The 26,459-nt window shown below is 37.7% G+C and overlaps 1 protein-coding gene across 6 annotated transcripts in view; it reads left to right on the top strand.

Annotated features, from left to right (window-relative positions):
• Nucleotides 1–1,153: 1,153 nt before the first annotated feature.
• Nucleotides 1,154–26,459, top strand: part of G2E3 (G2/M-phase specific E3 ubiquitin protein ligase) — a 59,385-nt gene continuing 34,079 nt past the window's right edge. For 4 of the 6 annotated variants that reach the window (XR_003001471.1, XR_003001470.1, XM_024732657.1 and 1 more), the window contains exons 1-3: nt 1,154–1,276; nt 19,891–19,931; nt 24,868–24,965. Coding sequence is in view for 4 of the 6 variants with exons in the window: in XM_024732657.1 (XP_024588425.1) it covers nt 1,206–1,276; nt 19,891–19,931; nt 24,868–24,965 (210 nt within the window). In the remaining 2 variants the exon portion in view is untranslated. The remainder of the gene's footprint in view (nt 1,277–19,890; nt 19,932–24,867; nt 24,966–26,459) is intronic. The other 2 variants (XM_024732659.1, XM_024732658.1) reach the window with 1 other exon arrangement.

Genomic DNA, 26,459 nt, shown 5'->3' with positions numbered 1-26,459 from the left:
TATATATATATAGTCTTTCTGAAGCTGATTTTCAATTGAGTACCTACTGATCTACATCATTATTTTTAGTGCCTGCACAGTGTCAGTATATCAGCTACTAAATTATCATAACTTACAGTATTTAATCATTTCCTTATTGGTAAACACGTAGGTTATTTTCTACTTTCCACTGTTATAAACAGTACATCACTTAATAGCTTTACACACCCTTATGTCAGGTTATCTATAAAATAAATTCCCAGAAATCCAGTGAATCTTTCAAATTTCAGTTTGATAGACCCTGAAGATGTTCTGTTATGGCTTGGTTTGAACTGATCAGTTTAGGTCAATCAATGCTTTTAGATGTGAGGATGATCTGGTGGTAACGTCAAGATCAGGGTTAGAGAGGGTTTTTTTGTTTGTTTGTTTTTGCCTAACAACATGTTGTCCTTCCTTTCCTTTCTGTAGACTTTTCGGATCAAGGATACATTGTGTGGTCCTTGGCAAAGGAAAATAACACTGTTGTCCCAAGAATCTCATAGGACAACCACATAGTAATCTTGTAAAATGGTCTGTCAGAGGAGGAAAATAATTTGTCGCTTTCTAACACTTATCCTCAAAAATGTTATTTGGGACCAGGAACTTTTCCGACCACTCCATTTTCAATCTGTTGCTGGAATAAGGTGATTGGCGCACTTGGCTTTTTGTCTCCCTCAAACAGGGGAAGGAAAGAGGTTAAAACTCCTAACTGTGCCGCGACAGGTCTCTGGAGACCCAAAGAAACCCCGTACTAAGTATGCGGAGGGTTCGTTTCTTCCTTCCGGCTGTAGCTCGTGTTTAGGCGACGGCGGAGGGGTAAAAACGTCCGGGCTCGGTTAGTGCTTTTATTCTCTCCTTTCCTGGAAGTGAAGAAAATTCAGCATGTCTCGATCCATTTAAGAAACAAGAGGATCCTCTCCCGAGCCACACGGCAGCAACACCAACCCCGCTCCCGCACTTCTCTCTGGACCTAAGTAGGGAGAGAGACAAAAGAAACTGAACGGAAAGAGACCGGGCAGAGAGGGTACCCCCGCGGAATAAAAGCGCGGGGGCGCCTCGCCCTTCCCCAACTCCCGCGTCGCCGCGGGCCCCGCCTTTCAGGGGGCGGAGCTGAGCCTTCCTTCCGGGTTGCAGGCGGAAGTGGGCGAATTTGAATTGTGTGGGCCGTTGGATGGGGCAGCTCCCGGATGGCGTGTGGCGCAGCGCGAGAAGGGAAAAGTGACACTGCCGCTCTGGAGCTTCTGCCCAGCGCGCCTCGGTGAGTGGATGGCGGACGGGAAGGAACTGAGTATTCCAGGGGGAGAAGCGGAACTGTCGGATGGCACAGGGGGTCGGGAGGCGGGACAGTATAGCGGGGGCCTCGGAGTGCCTTTGGGGGTGTCGGGTGGTGGGGCCGGACGTGGGGACTTTGGGAAGTTGGGGCAGACGGTTGGCACATACATGCCAACCCTATAGAGTACTGAGGATTCAGAAGCCAGACCGCCCCCGAGATTAAACCTTGTTTAATCTCTGATTTTCTGGTAATCGCAGTTCAGTATTTCCGCTAATTTGTTTCGAACGCTGAAGCTTCAAAAGTAATATTGCGAAAGCTTTACCGTAAGCTAAAGAATCTTTCTTTATTAAAGATGGAAGGTTGGGGGCAGGTTTAGAATGAAGAGATGCTCTGTGGAGATCCGAGTTCCTCCTAAGAGGAGTAGTCTGTTACTCTGGACCGCAGGGAATTGACACTCTTTGAAATGCCTGGTGGGGATTTAAACTGAAATCTGAGTATCCTTTGTGTTCAAAACCCGGGTATTTTTCTTTCACGGTTGACATTTTTCAGGTAACGCAAAAATCCGAGACTCTTGCTCATTTAAACTGGACATGTTGTAACAGCGGTGATTAACAGGGGTCTTAGTTTGCTAACAATAGGGATGAGGTTTAGTTCCACAGACCTGCCTTTTCACCCCCTTCATTCATTGTCCAGCTGGGTTATTGGGGAGTCATTTTGAAAGTACTCTACTAATGTTTCCAGCATCGGGTTTTCTCTGTTTCGGTTTTTTGTTTTATTTGTTTTTAATGACTAACTACCTCAGATATCAAACTCTAACCTTCTAACAAAGTCATGCTTTCTGGAATAATTTAAATGTGTACCCTACATGTAAACTATAAGTGAGCATTTAAGTGTGTAGAAATTTTATATCTTGCCTTATTGAAAACTGTCAGAGTAATTTTGTTGCTTTATAGGATCAGATATTTTATGCTTCTTTTAAGATTTTAACACCAGGGTATCTTACCATATAAATGTATAAATTTCTTTTAAAAAGTAGGACTTAATAATATTCAGAATAAACGTTCCTTCATCCATGCTGGCTACTACTCTCCCATCCCTGGTAATGAACTTTTGTTTCGTTATTAGCCAGGAAAAATAAATTTAAATATTCAGTAGTTATTGTTAAAATTTAAACATTTTGTGTAGGACTGCAGTAAAGATATAAGCTATACTTTGTTAAGCTTTGCTTATTCAAACCTTAAGGTTCTGTTTATTTCATATAAGCTACCAGCAAATGGTAATTTCCAAAAAAAGTTAGTCTCTACAATTTAATCTGTCCCTTTTCCTTACCTGGACTCTTTTCTTTGGATTTTTGCTCTAGCTACCTAAGTCAGTGAGTTTCAACAGTTTCAAACTGTTGTTGAAGTTTTCAAACCTTCAACCTTGAAGGTTTGTCAAGTGCTGATTCCTGTATTTCCGATCTCAGAGATTCTGATCCCATAGGTCTGGAGGATGGGGTTCTGTAAATTTAACTTGAAGGTTAGAAAACTTGACCAGAATTTTTAAAACACTGACTTGATCTTTCCTAGAGAGGCATTGTAATATATTGGTTAAGGGCATGAAACTGGACCCAGATTGCTTGCATTTGAATTTCATCTCCACGACTAGGTAGTTGCCTGACCCTGAGGAAGCTGCTTAACCTTTCAGTGCTTCCGATTCCCTCAACTATAGTGGAGATAATAACAATACCTATCTTGTAGGGCTGTTGGGAGAATCAAATGAATCAGTACATATTAAAAGGTTAGAATAGTGTGTGACACATAGTAAATGATACATATATCTCCTATTATATTGAGAAACTAAGCATTGTGCAGTATTTACATACATTATCTCATTAATCTTCACAAATAACACTGAGATATGTGCTGGAATTTTCACATAAGAAAACTGAGGCTAAGAGGGGTTCTGTAATTTGTTCTCCCACAACTAGTAAAATGTTTGAACTGGGGTCAAAAACTAGATTTAGTTAGAAAATTTATAACTCTTACTGATTGATTGATTGTAATGCTTCCTGCCTCTGTCTGCAATCTCTCCTTCCAAATATTGCTCTATAAAAATCTCTGATGGCTTCCCATTGTCTACCATATATATTTCAAATTTTTTAGCTTTTTTTATTTCTGGTGTATCCGTGGGGAGGAAGGCGATCTCCGCGTCTTACTCTTCCGCCATCTTCAAGGTCCCCCCCTCTATTTTTAGTTTTTTTCCCAACCTCTGTTTTTAAGAATCATCTTCATGGGGGCTTCCCTGGTGGTGCAGTGGTTGAGAGTCCGCCTGCCGATGCAGGGGACACGGGTTCGTGTCCCGGTCCGGGAAGATCCCACATGCCGCGGAGCAGCTAGGCCCCTGAGCCATGTCCACTGAGCCTGCGCGTCCGGAGCCTGTGCTCCGCAACGGGAGAGGCCACAGCAGTGAGAGGCCCGCGTACCGCAGAAAAAAAAAGAATCATCTTCATAATATTCCACCATTTTTTTTCCAACCTGTGATGTTCTGTCATACTACCACAGTTCTCCAAATCTATCCTCTATCATGTTTATGCATATTTAGCCATTGACCTTTTTTATTTCTCCTTAAAATTTTATCCAGTGGGTTTCACATACTTTCCTAGACTTCCCCCAGTAGAGTGCTTCTTCCTCAGTGCAGTTTAGTTGTAAACAAAATAGCACTTGACTGAGAGCTCCCATCTTCTTTGTCTCTGTATCTGCAATTCTAGGTACAGAACAGTAAGTATCCTTACAGTCTGAAACTGTGTGTGTTCAGGGGGTGTAACAGTTTTAACACATTGTATCTTATTAAGCGGAAAAAGTTAAAAATTAAAAGATGACAATATAATTGTGTAGGTTAGTAGAGGGATTTTAGTGATAGCATATAGTTTGTAAATTTCACAACTATGGAAAAATAAGTATTGAAATTGTAGGCTCAGAAGACATGTCATGTGGGAAAAAATTTAGAACAGTATTTGCTAATATTCACAGAACTCCAAATGCTTTATACATATTTCTCACTTCGCCTTTACAGCCGTTTTATTATTATCCCTATCTTAAGGTGAAGAAACTGAAGCACTGAAAGGTTTAGTAACTTTAAAAAAAAAAGCTTTTTTTTTGTCTGTTTGTTTTCGGGGTTTTTTTGCATTTAATTTCCTGTGCAGGATTTTTATTTTTATTATAAGAATGATATATGTTAAGTGTAATTTAAGAATTAACTTTATAACAGAGAATTAGCCTCATTTGTCCATGAGTGTTCACTTCTACAGTAATTCAATTCTCTCTCTCTCTCTCTCTCTCTCTCTCTCTATATATATATATATTGGAAGTATGGAGTCTTAACCACTGGACTGTCAGGGAAGTCCCAACATTAATTCAATTCTAAATTAAGGAAATATTGGGAAATTAAAACAAGAAAAGTTAGCCTTTCCTTTTCAGTTTGAACAGTTAAGACGGTTACCTGACCTCCTTGCCCACAACCTTTTCTTTAAAAACCTGCGAACATTGTAGGCACATCATTCTAAGGACCAGTGGGCAGTGGGTAAGGGGTTGGACTAAGGAGCAGATGATCCTAATATGCTCTCATCCCACATACCTTCTCCAGCCAAAGTAGCACCATGTATTTGAATCAGAGCTGAATATCTGATGCAGGCTAAACCATTCACATTGTTTCTTCTTGAATTTGGAACTGTGATACCAAGAAACTATTGGTAACCAAGCTGGAAAGGTCTTTATGTGCTGAGATGACAGCGGAATGATGAAGAAACATGAATAGTGGGCATAGGGAGCCAATATATAGAGGGAGGGAGGGAAAACCTATTTCTGGAGGACTAGCTATAAAGTAAGTCAAAATAAACTTATAACTATTGCTTTTCCTTTTTCTTAAGACTATATTTTTATTTTTTAAGACAAAACATATAACTTTTGAATATTTTTTTATAAACACATTTTACATGAAGCAAAAAAGTTTAGGGCTTCCCTGGTGGTGCAGTGGTTGAAAGTCCGCCTGCCGATGCAGGGGACACAGGTTCGTGTCCCGGTCTGGGAAGATCCCACAGGCCGCAGAGCGGCTAGGCCCGTGAATCATGGCCGCTGAGCCTGCGCGTCCGGAGCCTGTGCTCCGCAACGGGAGAGGCCACAACAGTGAGAGGCCCATGTACCGAAAAAAAAAGATGGACAAAAAAGTTTATTCATTACTGTATTAACTAATTAGGGTTTTCAGCTGTTTTTTTTTAAATTAATATTTATTGGAGGGCTTCCCTGGTGGCGCAGTGGTTGAGAGTCCGCCTGCCGATGCAGGGGACACGGGTTCATGCCCCGGTCCGGGAAGATCCCACATGCCACGGAGCGGCTGGGCCCGTGAGCTATGGCCGCTGAGCCTGCGCGTCCGGAGCCTGTGCTCCGTAACGGGAGAGGCCACAACAGTGAGAGGCCCATGTACCGAAAAAAAAAAAAAAATTGGAGTATAGTTGCTTTATAATGTGTGCTAGCTTCTGCCGTACAACAACGTGAATCAGCTATATGTATACGTATATCCCCTCTTTTTTGGAGTTCCTTCCCACTTAGGTCTCCACAGAGCATTGAGTAGAGTTCCCTGAGCTGTACAGTGGGTTCTCATTAGTTATCTATTTTATGCATAGTATCAATAGTGTATTTATCTCAATTCCGATGTCCCAATTCATCCCACCCCCTTACTTTCCCCACTTGGTGTCCATATGTTTGTCCTCTACATCTTTGTCTCCATTTCTGCTTTGCTAATAAGAAGGAGTACATTTTTAAAGGAGCAGTTTTAGGTTCACAGCAAAATTGAGGGGAAGATGGTAGAGATTTCCCGTGTACTCCACCCCCACACATGCATAACCTCTCCCATTATCAACATCCCCTGCTAGGGTGGTACATTTGTTATAACTGATGAGCTTACGTTGACACAAGGTAATCACTCAAAGTCTATAGTTTAAATTCTAGTTCACTCTGGGTGTTATACATTCTATGGGTTTGGACAAATGAATGATGACATGTATCTATTATTATGGTGTCATACACAGTATTTTCACTGTTCTAAAAATCGTATGTGCTTCACCTACTAATCCCTCCTTTGCCCTTTGTAACCACTGATCTTTTTACTGTCTCCATAGTTTTGCCTCTTCCAGAATATCATATAGGTGGAATCATACAGTATGTGTAGCCTTTTCAGATTGGCTTCTTTAACTTAGTAATATGCATTTAGGTTTCCTCCATGTCTTTTCATGGCTTGATAGCTTTTTTTTTCTTAGCACTGAATAATATTTCATTGTCTGGGTGTACCATAGTTTGTTTATCTGTTCATCTACTGAAGGACATCTTAGGTGCTTCCAGGTTTTGGCAATTATGAATAAAGATGCTGTAAACATGTGTGAAGATTTTGATGTGGACATAAGTTTTTACCGCCTTTGGGTAAACACCAAGGTGCCTGATTGCGTAACTGAGGTAAATCCTGCTTGGTCGTGGTATATAATTCTTTTTATACATTGTTGAATTTGATTTGCTAGTATTTTATTGTGGCATCTATGTTCCTGAGAGATATGATCTGTGGTTGTTTTTTTTTTTTTTTTTCTTGTGATGTTTTTGTCCGGTTTTGGTATTAGGGGAATGCTGGCCTAATGGAATGAGTTAGGAAGTAGTCCCTCTCCTTCTATCTTCTAAAGAGATCATAGAGAATTGGTGTAATTTCTTCCTTAAATGTTTGGTAGAATTTTCCAGTGAACCCACCTGGGCCTAGTGCTCTCTGTTTTGAAAGATTATTAATTATTGATTCAGTTTCTTTGATGCAGATATATTCAGATTGTTTATTTTCATTGTGTGAATTTTGGCAAAAAATGTGTCTTTCAAGGAATTGGTCCATTTTATCTAGATTATCAAATTTGTGGGCGGGGAGTTGTTCACAGTATTCCTTTATTATACTTTTTGTTGTTTTTTTTGGCCATGCCGCATAGTTTGTGGGATCTTAGTTCCCCAACCAGGGATGGAACCAGTGCCCCTGCAGTGGAAGCACGGAGTCCTAACTACTGGACCGCCAGGGAATTCCCTCCTTTACTATACTTTTAATATCCATAGGATTTGTAGTGATATCACTTTTTTCAAATTAATTTCTTTTGGAGTATAGTTGATTTACAATGTTGTGTTAGTTTCTGCTGTACAGCAAAGTGGATAAGTTATACATATACATATATCCACTCTTTTTTAGATTCTATTCCCATGTAGGTCATTACAGAGTACCGAGTAGAGTTCCCTGTGCTATACAGTAGGTTCTTATTAGTTATTTATTTTATATGTAGAAGCGGGTATATGTCAATCCCATTCTCCCAATTTATCCCTTCCCCCCTTCCCCCTTGGTAACCATATGTTTGTTTTCTACATTTGTGATTCTGTTTCTTTTTTGTAAATAGGTTCACTTGTACCATTTTTTTAGATTCCACATGTAAGCGAGTGATATCATTTTTTTTTGTTTCTGATATTCAGAAGTTGTGTCCTCATTTTTTCTTAGCCTGGCTGGAGGTTTACTGATCTTTCTATAGAACGAGTGTTTGGTCTTGTTGATTTTTCTTTATTGATTTCTTTTCATTTTCATTGACTTCTGCTCTAATTCTTTTTACTTCTTTTCTTCTTAATTTGGATTTAATTTGCTCTTCTTTTTCTAGTTTCCTAAGGTAGAAACTTAGCTGATTGATTTTTTTTTTTTTTTTTTTTTTGCGGTATGCGGGCCTCTCACTGCTGTGGCCTCTCCCGTTGCAGAGCACAGGCTCCGGACACGCAGGCCCAGCGGCCATGGCTCACGGGACCAGCCACTCTGTGGCATGTGGGATCTTCCCGGACCGGGGCATGAACTCGTGTCCCCTGCAGCGGCAGGCGGACTCTCCACCACTGCGCCACCAGGGAAGCCCAAGAATCTATTTTTGTTGTTGCGGCACATGGGCTCTTCATTGCAGTGTGTGGGCTTCTCTCTAGTTGTGGCCTGTGGGTTTTCTCTCTCTAGTTGTGGTGCACGGGCTCCAGAGCGTGTGTGTTCTGTAGGTTGCGGTACGTGGGCTCTCTGGTTGAGGTGCGCATGCTCAGTAGTTGTGGTGTGCATGGGCTTAGTTGCCCCGCGGCATGTGGGATCTTAGTTCCCCGACAAGGGATCGAACCTGTGTCCCCTGCATTTGAAGGCAGATTCTTTACCACTGGACAACCAGGGAAGTCCCTGCTTTTTGTGATTTTAACTGAGCATTTTATATGATTTTCTCTCCTTAAAATATCAGTTATACTCTTTTAACTTTTTTTAGTGGTTGCCCTAGAGTTTGCAGTACACAACTAATACATAATCAAATACATTGGTGCTATTGTTATTTTGAATAGACTATTAACTCATTGTTAAGAATAAGAAAAATAAAACAGTTTATTTTACCTTTACTTATTCTTTGCCTGATACTTTATGTAGATCTGAATTTCTGATCTATATCATTTTCTTTCTCTCTCAAGAACATTTAACATTTCTCTCAAGGCAGGTCTACTGGCAAAATATTCCATCAGTTTTTGTTTGAGGAAGTCTTTATTTCTCTTACATTTCTGAAAGGTAATTTCACAGGATACGGAACTCTAGGTTGGTTTTTCTCCTCCCTCCCACCCCCCAATGCTTTAAATATTTCACTCCACTCTCTTTTTGCTTGCATTGTTTCTGAGAAGTTGGATATAATTCCTGCCTTTGTTCCTCTATAGGTAAGATTTTTTTTTCCCCCTGTAGCTTTTTTCAGGATTTTTTTCTTTACCATTGATTTTCTGTAGTTTGAAATGATAGACCTAGGTGTAGTTTTTTGGCAGTTATCCTGCTTGGTTTTCTGGAACTTTCTGGATCTGTGGTTTGGTGCCTGACATTAATTTGTTATTGTTTCAAATATTTCTCCTGTTCCTTTCTCTCTTCTGGTATTCCTAGAACACTTTTGTTACACTGTCTGTGGTTGTCTTACAGTCCTTGGATATTCTGTTGTTTTTTTCAGTTTTTGTCCTCTTTGCTTTTTAGTTTTCAAAGTTTCTGTCAAGTTATCTTTAAGTTCAGAGGTCTCTCCTCAGCCTTGTCCCATCTACTAGTAATCCTATCAAACAGTTCTTCACTTCCATTAGTATTTTTGATCTCTAGCATTTCTTTCTGATTCTTTCTTAGAATTTCCATTTCTCTGCTTACATTGCCTGTCTGGTCTTGTGTATTGTCTATTTTATCCATTAGTGCCCTTAGCATATTAATCATAATTTCAAATTCCTGTTCTGATAAATCCAACATCCCTGCCATGTTGGGTTCTGATGTTTGCTCTGCCTTTTCAAATTGTGCTTTTTGCTCTTTGATATGTCTTGTAAGTTTTTTCTTAATAGCCAGACATGAGGTACTGAGTAAAAGGAATTGTTGTAAATAAGCCATTAGTACCATGGTGGTAAGGTGTGGAAGAAGGGGAAGTGTTTTATAGTCCTGTGATTTAAGTCTCAGTCTTTTTGTGAGCCTATGCCTCTGGACTTTGAAGTTTACAAGTATCTCAGCTTTTTTCTCCCCTCTTATGTCGGATGGCTACATTATGCTGGAGTTGGGTGTTTCCTTTTCCTGGGTCATTTAGGCTCTGATAATACCCCAGCAGCTTAGGCTCTGGTTAACAAGTTTCTCTTGAGGGCAGGCCTTATTAAGAAGAACAGAGTGCTTTGGTGTATTTCAAAATGGCACCTTTTCCCCTCCCCTTGCCAAAATCACAAGGGGATTTTTCTCTGATATTTACCGTGGACCCTCGTTGAGTTCCTGGTGATAAATCTCACAGTATTGTGAGAGGCCCCATGATTGGATGCCCCTTGAGTTTTTAACTCTCAAAGTTGTCCACACTGAGCCTCCAGCAATCAATTAGTCAATTATAGTTCAGATTTTCCCACTGCAGTGCTGGATCCTACAGCAGTTTCAGCTGGTAACTGCTCAGGTAAGCTGTGACTCCCTGTATTCACCTTTCTTTTCAGTCTTGGAGGCAGTGGCTTGCTGTGTCCTCCCTTCTTACAGATCCAAGAAGTGTTGTTGGTTTTTCAGTCTTTTCAGCTCTTGCTGTTAGGATGGAGGGGTGACTTACAAGCTTCTTACCTGGTGCTTTTCCTTTTAATTTAAATAAATATCTTTATTTTTTAATGGTGGTTGTTAACTTTTAAACATCTGTCTGGTAATATAATAGTATAGAATAAAATTAACCCATTTTAAGAGTATATAGTGAGTTTTAGTAATTATATTTCATTATATGAATATTCCACAATTTGTTTTATCAGTTGTCTGTTGATGGGCATTTAGGTTGTTTATAGTTTTTGGCTATTACAGGTAAAGCAGCTATGGACATTTGTGTACAGTGAACATATGCCTTTATTTCTCTTGGTTGCATCATATGGTAGGTGTCCATTTAACATTTTTTATTGTAATAAAATTCACATTCATAAAATTAACCATTTTGAAGTATACAATTCAGTGCCATTTAGTACATTCACAGTGTTGTGCAACCATCACCTCTATCTAGTTCCAAAACATTTTCATCACCCCAAAAGGAAAACTCATGCCCATTAGGCAGTCACTTCGCATTTCCTATTTCGCCATCCCTAGAAACTACAAATCTGCTTTATGTCTCTATGGATTTACCTATTATAGATATTTCATATAAGTGGGATTATACAGTATCTGACCTTTTGTTTCTGGCTTCTTTTACTTAGTATGTTTTTAGGTTCATCCATGTTGTCGCATAAATCAGTATTACATATTTTTTAATAGCAGAATAGTATTCTATTGTATGGATATGCCACATTTTGTATACCTGTTAATCAGTTGACAGACAGATGAGTTGTATCTGTTTTTTAACTATTGTGAATAGTGCTGTTATGAACATCTTTGTACAAGTTTTTGTTTGAATACCTGTTTTCAAATCTTTTCAGTAAGTACAGGTTTCCTCAGCCATCTGAAAGTAGAACATTCCTGTGGAACCTTTTGTAGGCTGAAATGGCATACAGTGAAGAAGTAATTATCTTTTTTTATAAAGGTGAAAATCTGTTTTTTGATTTCTTTGGTTAGCAAAAACAGGTATTAACATAGGCCTTTTGTAAAAGTGAAGTGGCATAAAGGGAACTTTCGACAAGTGGGGAATACCTGTACTTAGTGTGATTGTTGGGTGATGTGGCAACTCTGATGTGTTGAGCAACTGCCAAACTGTTGGTCCATAGTAGCTGTACCATTTTACATTCCCATTAGCAATGTATGAGGGTTCCAATTTCTCCATATCCTTTGCAGCACTTATTTTCCTTTTTTTAAAAAATTATCATCACCTTAGCAGGCATCAAGTGGTATTCTCATTGTTGTTTTCATTTGCATATCCCTCAGGAGTAATGATGTTGAGCATTTTTTCATGTGCTTGTTGACCATTTAAATATTTTCTTTGGAGAAATGTCTGTTCAGATCCTTTCCTTTTTTAAGTTCTGTTATTTGTCTTTTTGTTGTTGAGTTCTAATAGTTTCTTACATATTCTGGATATTAGATCCTTATCAAGTATATGATTTTCAAACATTTTCTTCCATTTTGGGGATTGTGTTTTCACTGTCTTGATTACGTAGTCCAGCTTATTTATTTATTTATTTGCTGCTATAATTTTGGTGTCATACATAAGAAACTGTTGCCAAATCCAGGGTCATGAAGATTTACATAATACTATGTTTTCTTTTAAGATTTTTATAGTTTTGGCTCTTACATACTAAATCTTGGATCCATTTTGAGTTAATTTTTGTATCTGGTGTGAGGTAGAGGTCCAACTTTATTCCTTTACATGAGGCTGCCCACTTGTCACAGCACCATTTGTTGAGGAGACTCTTCTTTCTCCATTGAATGGTTTTGACATCCTTGTTGAAAATTAATTGATCGTATATGTATGCGTTTATTTCTTGACTCTTAACTTTTTCTCTATGTTTTTCCTTATGCCAGTCCCATCCCACCTTTTTTAAATTACTGTAGTTTTGTAGTAAGTTTTCAAATTGGGAAGTATGATTTATTCAACTTTTTCTTTTTGCATTGTTTTGACTATTCAAGGTCCCTTGTAATTTCTTATGAACTTTAGGATCAGGTTTTCCATTTTTACAAAAATGGCCATTGGATTTTGATAAGGATTACATTGAATCTGTAGATTGCTTTGGGGAGTATGGCCATCTTAACAATATTAAGTCTTTCAACCATGAACAGAGTTCTTTCCATTTATTTGGGTTCTTTAATTTCTTTTTGCAATATTTAATGGCTTTCAGTGTACAAATTCTTGCACCTCTTTGTTACATCTATTCCTAAGTAGTTCATTCTTTTTGATGGTATTGTAAACGAAATGGATTTCTTAATTTTCTTTATGGATTGTTCTTTGCTATCGTGTAGAAATTTGTCTGATTTTTTGTGTGTTGACCTTGCATCCTGCCACTTTGCTGAATTTGTTTATTAACTCACAGTGTTTTATGAATTCATTAGGATTTCCTGCATATAAGATCATGGCTTCTGCAAGAAGAGCTACTTCTTGCTTTCAGTTTGGATGCCTTTTATTTCTTTTCTTGCCTAATTGTTCTGGCTAGAACTTCAAGTACAATGTTGAATAGATATGGTGAGAGTGAACATCATTGTTTTGCTCTGGATCTTATGTGGAAAGTTTTCAGTTTTTCACCATTGAGTTTGATGTTAGCTGGGTTTTTTCAAAGATGCTCTTTATCATGCTGAGGAAGTTGCCTTCTATTCCTAGATTGATGAGTATTTTTTATCATGAAAGAGTGTTGGATTTTGTCAAATGACTAGTCTAGCTAAAGGTTTGTCAATTTAGTTCATCTTTTTAAGGAACCAACTTTTGATTTTACTCTCTTGTTTTTCTTTTCTTTACATTTATCTCCACTCTAATCTTTATGAATTCCTTCCTTCTACTAGGTTTGGTTTTAGTTTGCTCTTCTTTTTCTAGCTCCTTGAGGTATAAAGTTAAGTTATTGATTTGGGATCTTCTATTTCAGTGTCTGCATTACAGATATAAATTTCCCTCTGATCACTTTTCGCTGTATACTGTAGATTTTTAGTATGTTATGTTCTCATTTTCATTGGTCTCTTAAGTATTTTCTAATTTCCCTGTGGTTTTTTCTTCCCTCTTTTTCTTGTTTAAGATTGTGTTGTTTAATCCCTACATTTTTTTTTTTAAATCCCTACATTTTTGAGAATTTTTCAGTGTTCCTTCTTTCATTTGCTTGTTGGCCATGTCCTATTTCTTTTCTGAAGTGTATGTTCAACTCTCAAGCTCATTTTTTGAGGCCAACATTACCCTGATACCAAAGCCAGCTAAAGACACTACAAGAAAAGAAAACTATAGGCCAATATCCCTGATGAGTATGGATAAAGAAATTCTCAGCAAAACACTAGCAAACTAAATTCAGCAGCACATTAGAAGGATCATACATCATGATCAACCAGGATTTATCCCTGTGTGCACACTGATGGAAGGAGAAATAAAAATCAAAGTCATCTCAGAAGGTGCAGGAAAAACGTTTAACAAAATTTAACATCCCTTCATGATAAAAATTCTCAACAAATTGGGTATTGAAGGGATGTACCTCAACATTATAAGGGCCGTACATGACAAGCCCACAGCTAACATCATACTCAACAGTAAAAGGTTGAAAACTTTTCCTGTAAGATCAGGAACAAGATAGGGTACCCACTCTCTCCACTCCTATTCAGTATAGTACTGGAAGTCCTAGCCAGGGCAGCCAGGCAAGAAAAAGGCATCCATGTCGGAAAAGAGGAAGTAAAAATGTCTGTTTGCAGACGACATGACCTTATTTATTGAAAATCCTAAGGATCCCACCAAAAAAACTGTTAGAACAGCCACCCAGCTAGAATGAGAGGGAGTTTGGCTTACTTTATTGTATTAGTTATCTATTGCTGTGTAACAAATCACTCCAAAACTTGGTGCCTTAAAACAACAGACATTTATTATCTGACAGTTTCTGTGGGTCAGAAATTCGGGAGCAACTTAGCTGTGTGGTTCTGCCTTGGGGTGTCCCATGAAGTTGCTCTCAGGTTGTCAGCCAGGCTGCAGTCTTATGAAGGCCTGAGTGGGGTTGGACAATTTACTTCTAAAACGGCTCACTCGTGTGACATGGATAAATGCCTCAGTTCTTTGCCAAGTAGACATCTCCAAGGAGCACCTTAAAAGAAAGCCTTTATGACGTGGCAGCCAGCTTCCACCAGTGCAGGTGATCATGATCATGACAGAGAGCAAGGAGGAAGTTATAATGCCTTTTATGACCTAGTTACACTTTGTCATTTCTGCCAGGCTTTTTGGTGGAACTTACTAAGCACAGCCTGCTCGCGCCCGTCTCTGGAGTTCCTTTAAGCAGCGCTCTTAAACACCTCTCCTCGCGCACCAGGAAACAAAGAGGGAAGAAACAGGCTCCACCTTTTGAAGGGGGAGGAGTATCAAACTGAGTGTCACTGACCAAGTGGAGGTAAGCAGTGCAAGAGACTCAGAACACCTCTTGATAGTGGCTTCCTGGAGCTTTCTTCATTAAATTGTTAATGATTTCTCAAGGAAGAGGGGAATGCTTTGATATTATTTCTAAGACCAAGACTGTTGTTAAGACTTGGGCTGTTATTGTGATACATACTTACTTAGCATTGTTTTCCTCCTTCCACTTAGGAAGTCTTAAAATTCATGTACTGGAAAGGAAAAAAATGATAAAATCCAAGTACAAATATGTGAATTTTTTTTTTCTGAATTTTTGTTTTGGAGACTGTTGATTGAAATAAAGAAATTCATCACCAGGATTTAGCAACAAAAGTTTTATTTCAGATGCTGTGGATTAGTAAAGCTGATGTGAACCAGTGGAAAATATGAATTTTGTAATATCTTTAGAACATTATCTGATTCGGGGATAACTTTCTTTTTTCTTTTAATTAATTTATTTAATTTATTTATTTTTGGCTGCTATGGGTCTTTGTTGCTGTGTGCAGGCTTTCTCTAGTTGTGGAGAGCGGGGGCTACTCTTCATTGTGGTGTGCGGGCTTCTCATTGCGGTGGCTTCTCTTGTTGCAGAGTACGGGCTCTAGGTGCGTGGGCTCAGTAGTTGTGGCTCTCGGGCTCTAGAGTGCAGACTCAGTAGTTGTGGTGCACGGGCTTAGTTGCTCCAGGGTATGTGGGATCTTCCGAGACCAGGGCTTGAACCCGCGTCCCCTGCATTGGCAGGTGGACTCCTAACCACTACACTACCAGGGAAGCCCTCAGGGGTAACTTTTAATTTGATGTAATCTTTTTTTTAAAAATTAATTTATTTATATTTTTGGCTGCGTTGGGTTTTTGTTGCGGTGCGTGGGCTTCTCACTGTGGTGGCCTCCTCCACTGTGGAGCACAGGCTCTAGGCGCACGGGCTTCAGCAGTTGCAGCACGCAGGCCCAGCAGCTGTGGCTCGCGGGCTCCAGAGCACAGGCTGAGCAGCTGTGGCACATGGGCCCAGCCGCTCTGCGGCATGTGGGATCCTTCCGGGCCAGGGCCTGAACCCGTGTCCCCTGCACTGGCAGGGGGACTCCCAACCACTGTACCACCAGGGAAGTCCCTAATTTGATATAATCTTAAACTTAGAAAAAAGTTATATGAATAGTGAAAGGAACTCTTATATACCCTTTAAACAGGTTCACCGATTATTTATGTTTTGTGACATTTGCCGTATTCTTTCACCTCTCCTAGCCTAGTCAGCCCAAAACCACCGGGGATAAATCTGTAATCTGATAAAGTTAGGTTTGTTGACTCATTGCAGTGACAGAGGTCCCTGACCCAAGGAACCACAAGGCTTCGCACCGAGCAAAGGGTAAAATAGATTTCTTATAACATGTTGGAGAAGGGTGGCATTGACGTGAAATTTAAATGAAGTAGTGTTTTAATGGGGTCAAAGCGAAGCCAAGGCTGTGTGTGAAAGAGGCAACATCAGATCTGAGCTATGAAGTGGGCCTAGGGTGTTTCCTTGAAAACTACAAAAGGAAGAGGAGGAATGTTGTGTTCAGAAAGCTCTTGTCTGTAGTTCTGTACCTCAGTTAGAAACCGAGATTTCTTCTCTCTATCAAAGTTGCTTACTTACATCCTCTTAGCAAAAGTAGGATATTTCAGAAAGTTTACTTAAGTCACTTCCAGTCATCTTCCCACCTGAGAGACAAGCACTGTTCTAATATTTTTCATGATAGATTGATTAGTTTTGCCTATCCTAGAACTTCATATGAATGGAATGATGTGGATAAGAATAGTGTACAGTTTCTTTTACTTAGCATAATATTTATAAGATTCATCTGTTTTGTTGCATCTTGCAGCACTTGTTACCTTTTCATTGCTAAGTAGTATTGCATTTTATTAATATACTTCAGTTTGTTTATCCATTTTCCTGTTGATGGACTTCTAGTCTTCCAGTTTTGGAGTATCATGAAGGTGGCTACTATGAACTTTTTTGTATAAAGTTTTTTGTCTATATATTTTTTTATTTTTCTTGGATGTATACCTGGGTGTGAAATTCCTACATCAAAGGCTAGGCTCATGGGCATATATGTTTAACTTCTATGAAACTACTAAAACTTTTCAAAATGATTATTCCATTTTGATTATTGTTGATTATTCACATCAACAGTTAATGACAGTTCCCCAGTTGCTTCATATCCTGTCCAATGTTTGGTGTTGATAGTCTTTTTAATCTTAGCCATTATTATAGTATAAATAGTCTTTCATTTTTATCATCCTAATTACTAGTGATGTTGAGCATCTTTTCATTTGTTTATTGGCCATTTGTATATCTTCCTTTATGAAGTGTCTGTTCATGTCTTTTGCCCATTTCTTTAAATGTTTGCTTTATATTATTGTAAAAGTTCTTTATGTATTCTGAGTATAAGTCTTTGTCAGACACATCTTTTACAAATATTTTCTCCCAGTGTGTGGCATACATAATTCACTTTCTTTTTTTCTTTTTACATCTTTATTGGAGTATAATTGAATTACAATGGTGTGTTAGCTTCTGCTTTATAACAGAGTGAATCAGTTATACATATGTTCCCATATCTCTTCCCTCGTGCATCTCCCTCCCTCCCACCCTCCCTATCCCACCCCTCCAGGCGGTCACAAAGAACCGAGCTTATCTCCCTGTGCTATGCTGCTGCTTCCCACTAGCTATCTCCCTTACCTTTGGTGGTGTATATATGTCCATGCCTCTCTCCTGCTTTGTCACAGCTTACCCTTACCCCCCTCCATATCCTCAAATCCATTCTCTAGTAGGTCTGTGTCTTTTATTTGTCTGTTCATATTTTCTATTTCTTCTTGGTTCAGTCTTACCAGGTTGTGCATTTCTAAGAGTTTGTGCATTTCTTCCAGGTTGTCCATTTTATTGCATAGAGTTGCTTGTAGTAATCTCTCATGATCTTTTGTATTTCTGCAGTGTCAGTTGTTACTTCTCCTTTTTCATTTCTAATTCTATTGATTTGAGTCTTCTCCCTCTTTTTCTTGATGAGTCTGGCTAATGGTTTATCAATTTTGTTTATCTTCTCAAAGAACCAGCTTTTAGTTTCCTTGATCTTTGCTATTGTTTCCTTTATTTCTTTTTCATTTGTTTCTGATCTGATTTTTATGATTTCTTTCCTTCTGCTAACGTTGGGGTTTTTTTGTTCTTCTTTCTCTAATTGCTTTAGGTGCAAGGTTAGGTTGTTTATTCGAGATGTTTGCTGTTTCTTAAGATAGGTTTGTATTGCTATAAACTTCCCTATTAGAACTGCTTTTCCTGCATCCCATAGATTTTGGGTCGTCGTGTCTCCATTGTCATTTGTTTCTAGGTATTTTTTGATTTCCTCTTTGATTTCTTCAGTGATCACTTTGTTATTAAGTAGTGTATTGTTTAGCCTCCATGTGTTTGTATTTTTTACAGATCTTTTCCTGTAATTGATATCTAGTCTCAGTGTTGTGGTCAGAAATGATACTTGAAACAATTTCAATTTTCTTAAATTTACCAAGGCTTGACTTGTGACCCAAGATATGATCTGTCCTGGAGAATGTTCCATGAGCACTTGAGAAGAAAGTGTATTCTGTTGTTTTTGTATGGAATGCCCTATAAATATCAATTAAGTCCCTCTTCTGTAATGTATCATTTAAAGCTTGTGTTTCCTTATTTATATGGTATCTTTTGATGAGTGGAAGCTTTTAGTTTTGATGAAGTATAATGCATTACTTTTTCTTTTAGAACTTTTATAGTTTTAGCTTTTACAGTAAGGTCTATGATTCACTTGAAATTAATTTTTATTTATGGTGTAAAGTGTGAATCTCAAGGTTCATTTGTTTTCCATTTGGAGATCCATTTTTTCCATCATCATTTGTTGAAAAGACTTTTCTTTTTCTCACTGAATTGCTTTGGTACCTTTGTTAAAAATCAAGTGGCTGGAAAAAGTCTGGGTCTGTTTCTAGGCTCTTTATTTTTGTTCCATTGGTCTATGTGGAATACTGTATATTAGTACACTTTGCAAAACTGTATAGAATACTTATTAGATTGGTACAAATAGGAAAAACCTTTCCCGTTCATGTTTTGATAGCACTGGAGAGCTTTCGTATGATCATCCTGTAGCTGGTGATATTTGGAGCCTTTTCAGCATGGTACTTTATATATTCCTGTGCTACTTTTTTTGTGACATGTGAAATTGTTGTTCACTTTTATTCTCTTCTGTTGTAAAGATGAGAAAGCACTTGTATAGTGCAGAGTTTTGAGGCTAGTAAGAAAGAAACTTCAGGTACCTTTCTTTAAATAGCATAGGTGTCTATACATATATTATAAAGGTCTAGACAGAACTTCATTTCACTGTGCAACCAAGAGAGATGCCTTGGGTCCTTGTATCGATAGTTTGAAGGGAAAGAGGAGAAGACAGAGCCCCATAGAAATTGTGATTTCCTTATAAAGCAAAATTAGTCTATAACCGTGTAAGTTACCTATATTTTGGAACTGAATCATTATTCTGAATTACAGTAAACTTAAAAGTAAGCAGTAGGTGCAATTCATCTGCACAGGGGAGAGGGGTTAAGAAATTAGAAGCTGGAGAGATTGGATCTCAAATACAAATCTGTGCTGTTGGGATACTAACTAAATATTATTTATAAGTTAAAATGTTTATGTTTACTCTAGGTGAAGGACTGTTATCGTGTGTTTATGGAATTTTCTTCAATAGATTTGTGAAACTGCTAGAAATTAGAAAGTGTAGGTCTCTGTTCCTGGTATGTCCTGCAGTCCTGGCTCCTTTCCAATATAAATGCCAGTAGTCATCTTAATCTTTTTGATAACTAAAAAACATTCCCTCCAATTTTAACACTGTCCCCAGAATTTACCACCCTTGTTGAGAATTACTGGTCTTAGATTTGGAAAGGTGAGGAAATTAAGTACTAGAGTAAGAAATGATGCAACGTATTTGTAATCATACACTGCCTAAATCTAATTAAAATGGGTAATTTGAGAATTTTAAAATTAAAATTGCTGATTGTGTATTCTTATTTTTCCTAGTAAAATGAATGAAAGTAAAACTGGAGGCTCACAGAATCCCAGTAAGTAACCATATTTAAAATATTTTCAAATTTAATTTAAAATGTTAAGATATTTTACTCTTGCTTTTTTATTACAATAAATCTTTTTAGACTGGTACTCAAACAATAGGAATGAATTTCCTGATATTTTTAGTTCATGTTTCTGTATACTAAAATAAAATGTTGTGTGTATTCATTTCAACAAAAATCTGCTAGAAAAGGATAATTTGCCAAATATTATTTGTATTCTCTATGTGTATTTATCAAGTATGGTTTGTATCTGAATAAAACAGTATTACTTATTTAATAAATATGATTTTTTTTACCTTTTTGTGTGATTTTTTTCTTACAAAAGATAAAATGCAGATGAGAACAGTTTAAACAACATATGAAAGTTTAACATGAAAAGGAAAACTTGCCTATTAGCGCTCACAACAGTCTTCTCAAACAGATGTAGACCTTTGCTTTTAGTTGTTTTCATTTATTAGTTATAAACAGTACATATTGATTAGCTACTATGGAAGATGGAAATTTTAAATTGTTACTTTATACTCCTTTGCCACTACTTCTCCCTGATCTACCCTTTATAAAATTTATTTTTTGATTCCCTCTCAAAGTATTATACTTAAAACTCTGTATCTTGACTCTCACTTATAGAGTATCTGATAACTCCATATCATGTTGGATACAGAAATTTGTGCTCTTAAACCTCCTCTACTTTGCTTTCCTGCTTTTACCTACAGACTTCTATCAACTGTGCTAATAGTTCTGAAACTTAGTAATTCATGGGCTACCTTCACATATTTGCCAAATGGAAATACTACCTATTACTGTTATTTACTTAATATTTTTCTTAAGATTGACTCAGTTTTTTACTTATATGAATGTGTTCATTTTATTATTGTCACATAACCAGTATCATTTGCTGGAGTATAATAGAAGATGGTCTTAATAAATATAATGAAGTCAGAACAATTTTACAGAATTTTAAACAACAGCAAAGTACAAATAAAAGAAAGGTAACCTACTTATAAAAATGCATGCCTGAAACCTAGTCTGTTCTGTGTCCAAGGGTCTCGGTACTGGGCAAAGGGAGGAGGAGAACAGGTGGAAAGCACAGGTCCACAGCATATAGCAGATGCAGCTCCATCCAGCATTCACCTTAAGGACTCCTCTTACATAATCTCAGCTAATTCCTTGTATTCCTCTTCCTCTTGATAGCTGCATGCACACTTATAACTGAAAGTATAGGCACTGGGGATGAAGAAGTTAAGGCAGGAGCTGCTGGTGTAAGAGGTCCAATAAACAAATGGCAATTTGCTGCAATTAATGTGGTCAGGTACTCTGTATGGGGGAGGAAGGGATCGAAACCTTTCAAAAGATTGAGGGAAGGGCCTTTCAGTTACTGCTTATTAAGCTGGAGTGAGGGAGGACAAATATGGGGGGATGTTTCACAATACTAAGTATTAGCTCATGCTGTTTCTTTCCAGTCCTGCAATCTATTTTCTGAGTAGCCTATTAACAGATACAGTATATTTTCAACACATAACATCCATTCTTGATTACATGTATTAGTTAAGGTAAATATGATTAGCTGCTGTAATAGGTAAACCCTGAAGTTTTAATGGTTAATACAGTAAACGTTTATTACCTGGTCAAGTTACAGTTCAACGTGGATTGGTTAGGGGAGATTGGACAGATAAGGGAGTTTCTGCTCCATGCAGTCACTTAGATTCATGTTCATTTCATCTTGTATTGGTTTGCAGCCTTGAGATGCTCAGTCTTTGCAGCTAGTGATTTTCTTATTGTTTTATTAGTATGGTATTAGAAATTTGCTGAACAGGTAAATACCATAAGATAGAAAGGATTGGTAATTATAGTACTAACATTCAGTTCTATCTGTGTGCCATACCCTTTTAATTATATTGCTGTATACTCTCTCATTTAATCCTCATTAAGGCATAGTTTGAGGTAGGTGCTGTTGTTGTCCTTATTTTTTTTTTTTGCGGTACGTGGGCCTCTCACTGTTGTGGCCTCTCCCATTGTGGAGCACAGGCTCAGGACATGCAGGCTCAGCGGGCATGGATCACGGGCCCAGCAACTCCGCGGCATGTGGGTTCTTACCGGACCGTGGCACGAACCCGTGTCCCCTGCATCGGCAGGCGGACTCTCAACCACTGCGCCACCAGGGAAGCCTGTATTATTTTTAAGATGAGGAACTGGAATGATAAAGTGTTTATGTGACTTGTTCAAGGTTACACAGCAAGAGTGTGGAGCCGAGTCTTAACTCAGATCTCCCTGACTCTACAATTTGCCTTAAAAAAATTTTTTTTTATTATTGTGGTAAAATACATATAACGTATAAATAGAATTCATCATCTTAACTATTTTGAAGGGTACAATTTGATGGCACTTCATACATTCACAGTGTTGTGCAACCATTACCACTATCTAGTTCCAAAACATTATCATCCCCCCAAAAGAAAACTCTGTCCATTAGGCAATCACTTCTCATTTCCCCTGTCCTCAGCCTGTGGAGACTACCAGCCTGCTTTACGTCTGTCTCTGTGGATTTACCTATTTTGGATAATGCAATCTGTTGTATAAATGGAATCATATAATATGTGACCTTTTGTGCTTGTATTCTTAGATTTAGCATAATGTTTCTAGGCTCATCCGTGTTGTAGCATGTATCGGTATTTCATTGCTTTTTATAGCTGAAAGATACTCCATTGTATGGATATGGTATATTTTGTTTACCCATTCATCCATCCATTGATGGAAATTTGATTTGTTTTCCTTTTTGGCTATTGTGAACAGTGCTACTCTGAACATTAGTGTACAAGTATTTGAACATCTGTTTTTAATTCTTTGGTATTATATATACTCAGGAATGGAATTGTTATATCACATGGTAACTGTGTTTAACTTTTTGAGGAACTGCTGACTATTTTCCAAAGTGGCCGTACCATTTTACATTTCAGCTAGCAGTATATGAGGGTTCTGATTTCACCAGCTCCTTGCCAGCATTTGTTATTATCTGACGTTTTTATTGTAGCCGTCTTAGTGGGTGTGAAATGGTATCTTATTGTGGGATTTGCATTTCCCTGATGACTGATGATATTAAGCATCTTTTAATGTGCTTATTGGCTATTTTATATCTTCTTTGGAGAAATGTTTATTGAGATCCTTTGTCCCGTTTTAAAATTGAGTTGTGTGTTTATTGTTGGGTTGTAATACTTATATATTCTGGACACTAGACCCTTAAAAGGTATATGATTTCCAAGTATATTTAACCATTCTGTAGATTGTCTTTTCACTTTGTTGATAGTGTTCTTTGATGCACAAAAATTTTAAACTTCGATGAAGTCCAGTTTATCTATTATTACTTTTGCTTTTGGTGTCATGTGATATCTGAAAAACCAGGGTTTTGAAGATTTATCCCTGCATTTTCTTCTAAGAAAGAGTTTTATAGTTTCGGCTCTTATGTTTAAGTCTTTGATCTATTTTGAATTAATTTTTGTATAATTTTTGTATGAGATAGGGATTTAATTTATTATCTTGCATGTGGCTATCCAATTGTCCCAGCCCCATTTGTTAAAGAGACTATTCTTTCCCCATGGAATGATCTTGGAATACTTGTTCAAAATTAATTGACCATAGATGTATGGTCATTCTGGATTCTTTTCCATTGATCTATATGTCTAGCTGTATGTCATTACCACACTTTTGATTTCTGTAGCTTTGTTATAAGTTTTGAGTCTTCTCTCTTTGTCTAGCTGAAGGTTTGCCAGTTTTGTTGACCTTTTCAAAGAACCAACTTTGTTTATATTTATTCTATTGTTTTCCTATTCTCTATGTCATTTATCTCTATTCTAATCTCTATTATTTCCTTTCTTCTGCTAGTTTTGGGTTTAGTTTGTTCTTTTTCTGGTTCTTTAAGGTTAAAATAAAGTCATTGATTTGGGATCTTTCCTTTTTCATATAGGCTTGCTATATGAGTCTACAAGCCTAAAGATCAGCCAGAGGTGAAAGCTTGGAGTTTCTAGGGTCATTTCTGAGTATGCATCCAGTCCTGGGCATGTGGTGTCCTTCTAGATTCCCTGATATATTTGGGAGCTTTTCAAAGCCCTTATTTTCCCATGTATCTTCCTTTTCCAGACTCTTCTTTCCTAGCCTTTTTGTTCTGTGACCTGCTTACCCTGTCTGTTATCCTTTGCTTCAAGCTGCTGCCTCTAGTATATTTGTCTTAAATGTTTTTGACAGTCAGACTCCAACCCTGAGAAATTTCTGAGGCAGGTGAAACAAGGGCAGGCATCTGAGCCGGTCCCTTGGGGAGCCACCATACAGGTCAGAACACACAATCACATTTCTTTGACAAGGTCCATATTACCTCCTCTTAGACAATCCACACCAGGAACATGGGCCTAAGGAACAATACACATTGAACATGGGCCTAAGGCCATTGCCCAGCTGGAGAGTGGGGGATGGTTGGCAGGTAAGTTAAAATGCCACAAATCTCTCATCAAATTTTGGCAGCTTGTTTCTTTATGAAGCATTCTTCTGATTATTTTAAGTTTTTAAATCAGATTTCAGATTTTCTGAAAAGTTGATTCTGATGGTTTTGGCAGCATAACCAAATGCACAACCAGCATTTGGCAGGTTTTATTGCTTTAGAGAGATGGAGTTTCAGAGTTTCCTAATCTGTTGTTTTCAATGAGTTGCCATTTTAACAACACACTGGGATTCATCATTAAAGATTAATGAAAAAAATGTAAAGTCACATTATTGTTTTAGAAGTACGTATTGGAAGTTTTAATTTACTGATAACAATATAAAGTGATTTGCTCTCTCAAAAAGAATTGAACACATCAATTGAGAGAAGCACCAATTCCATAGGGTTTTTTTTTGTTTTTGTTTAAAATTTTTTTATATCTATTACTTTTTTCACTGTTAGCTTGTGTTTTCTGTCGAAAAAATGATGACTGTCCTATTAAATATGGAGAAAAGAAAACTAATGAGAAATGGAATCTCACTGTACATTACTATTGTTTGGTGAGTATAATTTTTAATTAAATCCTAGCAATCTGATATTCTTCTAAAGAAGAGAATTCGATCCTGATGGCTGGTTTCTGAGAAATGGATAAGTCATTTAACTTTTCTGGATCTCCTTTTGCTTATATGCAAAAATAAGATTTTTCATTTATCAAATTCTAAGATTCTGAAATTACTTGGTATGTAGAAATACCTGTCATCATTACTTGCTTATTTTTGTCTAACCCTTTAGGGCCTCAGTGGAAAAAAGGAGAAAATGGTTAGGTCTCTAAGGGAGTTGTTCATTTTAGTACTTTGTTTTCATTGTTGCTAGTGATAAGTCTCAGAAAAGACTTGTTTGAAGGTTTAAGAAGTAAAATTAAAAGTATTTTATTTCACAGAGAACCTGGAAAGAAAAGTTCTGACTAAAGGTAATAAATATTTGTGTAAAAGGAAATAGATTAATTTATGTGTCACTCGGAAGAAAGAAAAAATGATGTCATATTGAGAATTAGTCTCTCATTTGTTCCGCATTCCCTCCACCAACTTCTCACCTCACTGAATCTGCCTTAAGATATTAGTGGCACCATCACTGCCTTAGCATGCTAAGGTTGCATGAGCACATGCAGCAATTCTTGGCACTTGTATTAGTTATATATTGCTACTTAACTATTTATCCTGAAATTTAGCAGCTTAAGCAACATTTATTATCTCAAATGGTTTCTTTTTTTTAATTAATTTTTATTGGAGTATAGTTGATTTACAATGTTGTGTTAGTTTCTGCTGTACAGCAAAGTGAATCAGTTATACAGTGAATACATATATTCACTCTTTTTTAGATTCTTTTCCCATATAGGTCATTACAGATTATTGAGTAGAGTTCTCTGTGCTATGTGGTAGGTTCTTATTATCTATTTTATATATAGTAGTGTGTATGTGTCAATCCCAATCTCCCAATTTATCCCTCCCTCCCCCCACTTCCCCCTTGGTAACCATAAGTTTGTTTTCTACATCTGTGACTCTTTCTGTTCTCAAATGGTTTCTGAAGGACAGGAATCTGGTATTGGGTGAGCTGGGTGGTTCTGGCTCAGGGTCTCTCATGAGGATGCAATTGAGATGTCAGCCATGGTTCAGTCATCTGAAAGCTTGACTGGGCTGGAGTATCCATCTCCAATGGCTCACTCACGTGGCTTTTGGCCTCAGTTCCTCCTAACTGTTGGCAGAATGTCTCAGTTCCGTACTTCCTGGGCTATAGCGCTGCTCACAGCATGACATCTGCCTTCTCCCAGAGGAAGTGATGAAAGAGAGAGACAGAGGGATAGATATACATCAAGATGGAACCATATGACCTAGTTTTTACAGTCACATACCACTGTTTTGCTTTATTCTGTTAGAGGTGAGTCATTAATCCTAACCCACACTTAGGGGAAGGAATTAGTTCCCACCACTTTAAGGAAGGAATATCAACAAATTTGAGGACATATTTTTATACCCACAACAGCATCCATGTTAAAA

The sequence above is a fragment of the Neophocaena asiaeorientalis genome, unplaced genomic scaffold (genome assembly GCF_003031525.2).
Source record: "Neophocaena asiaeorientalis asiaeorientalis breed wild unplaced genomic scaffold, Neophocaena_asiaeorientalis_V1.1 scaffold216, whole genome shotgun sequence".
NCBI classification, from domain to species: domain Eukaryota; kingdom Metazoa; phylum Chordata; class Mammalia; order Artiodactyla; family Phocoenidae; genus Neophocaena; species Neophocaena asiaeorientalis.
This window is presented reverse-complemented; position numbering and strand designations above follow the sequence as displayed.